This window comes from Mesoplodon mirus, assembly GCF_964341445.2.
Source record: "Mesoplodon mirus genome assembly, chromosome: 18".
Classification (NCBI taxonomy): domain Eukaryota; kingdom Metazoa; phylum Chordata; class Mammalia; order Artiodactyla; family Ziphiidae; genus Mesoplodon; species Mesoplodon mirus.
Genome location: NC_138994.1, coordinates 7,566,685 through 7,572,136, shown reverse-complemented (window position 1 = coordinate 7,572,136; position 5,452 = coordinate 7,566,685). Strand labels below are relative to the sequence as shown.

The window sequence follows — 5,452 nt, the reverse complement described above, 5'->3', positions numbered from 1 at the left end:
CCAAAAAACTCACCTATCCTTTTCTCAGCCTATCCCATCTCAGTAAATGTCACACCATCCACTCAGTTGTTCAAACCTAGAAGTTATCTTTCAGTACTTTCCCTTATCCCCACCCACTCCCAGAACAAATTCTACCAATTCCAAAGTACATCTTGAATCAGACCACTGCCACCACTGTAGTCCAACCCACTGTTATTTCTTGCCTGAAGTACTGCAGTCAATTCCTAAGATACTTCTACTCTTGAATAGCTTCCTACCTCTTCCCAGTATAATCCATTCTCCATGAGCAACCAGTGATATTCTTTAAGCACCATGGTAGAAGTCTATATACCACATATACTTGGTATCCCTTCCCATGGGGCCTCTCCCTGCAGAAAAGTATACATCTCAGCTCTGAAGAATCCAGCTTGGCCATGTGACTTGCTTTGGCTATGAAAAAAGGAAAAAAGTGACACATCATTTCCAAGAATAAGTTTTAAAAGGCAGGCTGGTTTACCAAGTTCTCTCTTCCCCTATCTAGCGATGTCCAGCCAAAGGGTGCCCTGTCAACATGGGTTCTTTGGTGAAGAGTACCTGGAACAGAACCATGGGCAAGCCATAATGGATGTGTAGCATGAGCAAGAAATAGGGCTTCCCTGGTGGCACAGTGGTTAAGAATCCACCTGCCAACGCAGGGGACACGAGTTCCAGCCCTGGTCCGGGAAGACCCCACATGCCGCGGAGCAATTAAGCCCGTGCACCACAACTACTGAGCCTGTGCTCTAGAGCCGCAAGCCACAACTACTGAGCCTATGAACCAAAACTACTGAAGCCCTTGCTCCTAGAGCCTGTGCTCCACAACAAGAGAAGCCACCGCAATGAGAAGCCTGCGCATCACAAGTAAGAGTAGCCCCCGCTCGCCGCAGCTAGAGAAAAGCCTGCACGCAGCAACGAAGACTCAACGCAGCCAGAAATAAAATAAATTAAAAAAAAAAAGCCATTCACCTTAAAAAAAAAAAGAAGAAAAAAAGAAATAAACCTTTGTTGTTGTAACCTACTGAGATTTGGGCATCATTTGTTACCATATCAGAATCTAGCTCAAGATTGTCAAAGTGTGGTTCAGCCCTTTCAGAAGGTTCCATGAGGTCGAAACTTTTTACAGTGATATTAACATCATTACCCATTTTTTTCAATGACGATAAATGCATTTCATCATTTATTTAAGGTTTAAGCCCTCGCACTAGATTTTTACAAGCTGGTGAACACTGACAAATTATTTCTCCCACAGAACTATAACCACATGTTCCCGGACAGTATAAATATATGGTTGAGCTAATGTTAATACACATCACCATTTTATCAATTACATAATAAAACAAATTGTCAAGTATCCAAATATTAAGCTACACAGCTCAAAAGGCATATAAAGTATTAAATGTAAACCCACTTCTTTTTTTTTTTTTTTTTGCAAGAGAGGTTGGGAATCACACTTCAAACAAAATTAAGTTGGTAAACAACTTCAGATAAGTTTGAAGAATAATTACAAGAATTTCAGAAATTTTATGATTAAGAATTGTTTTAGCTACAATAACAAAGTATTTCTACCTTTTAAAAAATATTCACTAAGTTAAAGGGCATGTTCTATATGTCCTGCACAAGACAAAGGCAACACTTTACTAAAAGTACTTAATAGCCCCCTCCCATTCTTTCATCAGGCCCCCCCTGTAAGTTGCACCCCAAAGTGCAAACATTAAAACTAACTGTAAGGCTTTTTTGTCTGGAGACATTAAAAACATGTGCTTCTGTACAATGTAGATTTTCAAAATGGAGGTCTCCTATAACAGCACAAAATGAGATTTACAGAAAGACATTAGATAATCACTGTAAGACTTGGTTAATTAAAAAAAGAACAAGAGGAGCAAATCTGATGTATACTGGTATGAATGTGGGAATTGTGAGCAAAGAGCCTTACAGGCCCTACTTTTCTATGTTTGAAATGATGGAAGGAATAAACCACACAAGGTCCAGAGTGTTCATAGTTCCTGGGATTTTAGTCCTATATGATATGAAAAATATACAAGTATTGTCCTGGGTATTTTGGCACCTAGTCTTTCTAAATTTCTTATATATTGATAAGATTCTGGCATGGAAACAGATTTAAAGACATGACTCAATACTGCATGATTTCAGGAAAGGTCAATTGGTACAAATGATAAGCACATTTTAAATGCTGAACAGCAAGAATCCTTTGCTAAGTGTCCAAGTAGGTTGATCATAACCCAAACACAGAGGTTGCAATTCTGCCAGGTTTCTGGCCTGGTAAAACTGCTTTTCAACACTCCTATGGAAGCTTCATCGGACTTCACCAAGACAACGTGCTGGCTAACACGTATGACAAATTCCATCCCATCTAGTTTCCACTTCCAAGCAATGGCATCAGGCACCCCAGTTTTACTGAAGGCAACAGTTGTTTCTATGACCATTTGAGTCTTTGAAGCACAGCCACATTTTAGGACAATGCTTCTCCAAATACAAAAGTTGCTTGCTGTTAAAAGCTCCAAGCCGCTTTTGTCTTATGAACTGTACTGCATCTTCATATTTCATTCCACCTTCAATTAATGCTAGGGCGACAAGCACTGGAGCTCTCCCAAGGCCTGCAACACAATGAACGGCAATACAACAACCAGGGTCTTCAAGGAACTTAATTTTCACAAGACTTAACCAATCATCAACAATCTGGTTAGATGGTGGTGTGCCATCATCAAAAGGCCAGTCGAGAACATGGAGGCCTTCTTTCTCCACGAGAGTGGTGTCATAAGTTGCTTCACATCGTCTTCCTATTGTGGTAACTCCATACTTCTTAAGGTCCTCTATAAATTTGTTTAAGGTCACATTTGTTGGATTGTGTGTAATAAGAAATCTCATGTTCTTGTAAGTGACTTCCACAGGAGCTGCGTGGATCATTTGAGCCATGTTAATTTAGTTAAAAAACACTTAATAGGGTTATGAAAGAATTTTAAAAATTGAGTACAGAAAGGATGCAAAGAAACTGAGTCTACTTCAATATACTCCACTTGAAATTCTCAGGTTTTTGTTTTTTTTTTTTTTTGCGGTACGGTGGCCTCTCATTGTTGTGGCCTCTCCCGTTGCGGAGCACAGGCTCCGGACGCGCAGGCTCAGCAGCCATGGCTCACGGGCCCAGCCACTCCGCGGCATGTGGGATCTTCCCGGACCGGGGCACGAACCCGTGTCCCCTGCATCGGCAGGCGGACTCTCAACCACTGCGCCACCAGGGAAGCCCTCTCAGTGCTTTTGAGTATGAAATTGGGAGTAATGGGAAATGAAATGAACCTCCTAACAAAAAGCAGCAATTCTTCAATCCAGTAATACTCAGGCAGTAGAAAGGAAGTACAATGCTCTGAGGATTTCAGTTCCACACTTCTGTGTCCAGGTTAACCACTTTCATGGGGGCTTCTTGGTGGAGTAGTAATGAATTTCTACAGTTCACTTGTCTGCACAGAGGTCATGCTGTGCCTGGCAGTAATCTCCACTGCCCTTCTGAAATTCCATAAATGGGTGACCAAGAACACCACAGAACCTGTCTCCAGCCTGTTCTCTTGGTGTAGGTTTGGTTATCCCAAGAAAGGTCCACTCCTGCAGCTTCACTCTTAGGGCACCAAATGCTCATTATCTATTTTTGCTCTCTTTCTCTCATGAACGTTCAGTGGAGTATGCAGAGGCAAACATGAGAATCCAACACTCTTCTGTTAAGTCAGGTATGAAAGAGATTTGCAGAAATGTACAATAATGCCATTCTGCTAATTCTATTTCCATTAAAAATGCATCATTTATGTTAACACACAGAGGGCTTATTTTTATTTATTTTTAATTAATTTATTTATTTATGGCTGCGTTGGGTCTTCGTTGCTGTGCGTTGGCTTCTCATTGCGGTGGCTTCTCTTGTTGTGGCGCGTGGGCTCTAGGTGCACGGGCTTCAGTAGCTGTGGCACACAGGATCAGTAGCTGTGGCGCATGGGCTTAGCTGCTCTGCGGCATGTGGGATCTTCCCAGACCAGGGATTGAACCCGTGTCCCCTGCACTGGCAGGCAGATTCTTAACCACTGTGCTACCAGGGAAGTCCCTCAGAGGGCTTATTTTTATTTTTTAAAAATTTATTTATTTATTTATATTTTTGGCTGCATTGGGTCTTGGTTGCTGTGCGTGGGTTTTCTCTAGTTGCAGCGAGCGGGGGCTACTCTTCGTTGTGGTGCGTGGGCTTCTCATTGCAGTGGCTTCTCTTGTTGCGGAGCATGGGCTCTAGGCATGCGGGCTTCAGTAGCTGTGGCACACAGGCTCAGTAGTTGTGGCTCGAGGGCTCTGGAGCGCAGGCTCAGTAGTTGTGGCACATGGGCTTAGTAGCTTCGCGGCATGTGGGATCTTCCTGGACCAGGGCTCCAACCCGTGTCCCCTGCATTGGCAGGCAGATTCTTAACCACTGCGCCACCAAGTAAGTACCTTTTTTTTTTTTTCAGTACGCGGGCCTCTGGCACCGTTGTGGCCTCTCCCGTTGCGGAGCACAGGCTCTGGACGCGCAGGCTCAGCGGCCATGGCTCACGGGCCCAGCCGCTCTGCGGCATGTGGGATCTTCCTGAACCAGGGCACGAACCCATGTCCCCTGCATCGGCAGGCAGACTCTCAACCACTGTGCCGCCAGGGAAGCCCCCCTTATTTTTTTTTTTTTTTTTTTTTTTTTTTTGCGGTACGCGGGCCTCTCACTGCTGTGGCCTCTCCCGCTGCGGAGCACAGGCTCCGGACGCGCAGGCTCAGCAGCCATGGCCCACGGGCCCAGCCGCTCCGCGGCACGTGGGATCCTCCCGGAGCGGGGCATGAACCCGCGTCCCCTGCATTGGCAGGCGCACTCCCAACCACTGCGCCACCAGGGAAGCCCCCCACCTTATTTTTTATTTTTATTTTTTTTCACATCTTTATTGGAGTATAATTACTTTACAATGTTGTGTTAGTTTCTGCTGTACAACAAAGTGAATCAGCTATATGTATATCCCCTCCCTCTTGAGCCTCCCTCCCACCCTCCCTATCCCATCTCAGAGCACTTATTTATAATTATATTTATTTATTTATTTATTTATTTATTTGCGGTACGCGGGCCTCTCACTGTTGTGGCCTCTCCCGTTGCAGAGCACAGGCTCCGGACGCGCAGGCCCAGCGGCCATGGCTCACGGGCCCAGCCGCTATGTGGCATGTGGGATCCTCCCGGACCGGGGCACAAACCCGCATCCCCTGCATCAGCAGGCAGACTCTCAACCACTGCGCCACCAGGGAAGACCAAGAGGGTTATTTTTAAATGAACAAACTAGTATTTTAAAATTTTGGTTTAATTCCTAAGATGGTAAATATGAAATATGATTTTATAAGAATATATATACACACAAATACATAAAATATATTTATTAGT

General features: G+C 44.2%; 1 protein-coding gene across 1 annotated transcript; it reads right to left on the bottom strand.

Moving 5' to 3' along the window:
• Positions 1-2,389: 2,389 nt before the first annotated feature.
• LOC309794094 (protein tyrosine phosphatase type IVA 1-like) lies at positions 2,390-3,822 on the bottom strand. The gene has a single exon (XM_082605150.1). The coding sequence runs from the start codon at positions 2,950-2,952 to the stop codon at positions 2,431-2,433; it is 522 nt and encodes a 173-aa protein (XP_082461276.1). The 5' UTR covers positions 2,953-3,822; the 3' UTR covers positions 2,390-2,430.
• Between the last annotated feature and the right edge of the window lie 1,630 nt (positions 3,823-5,452).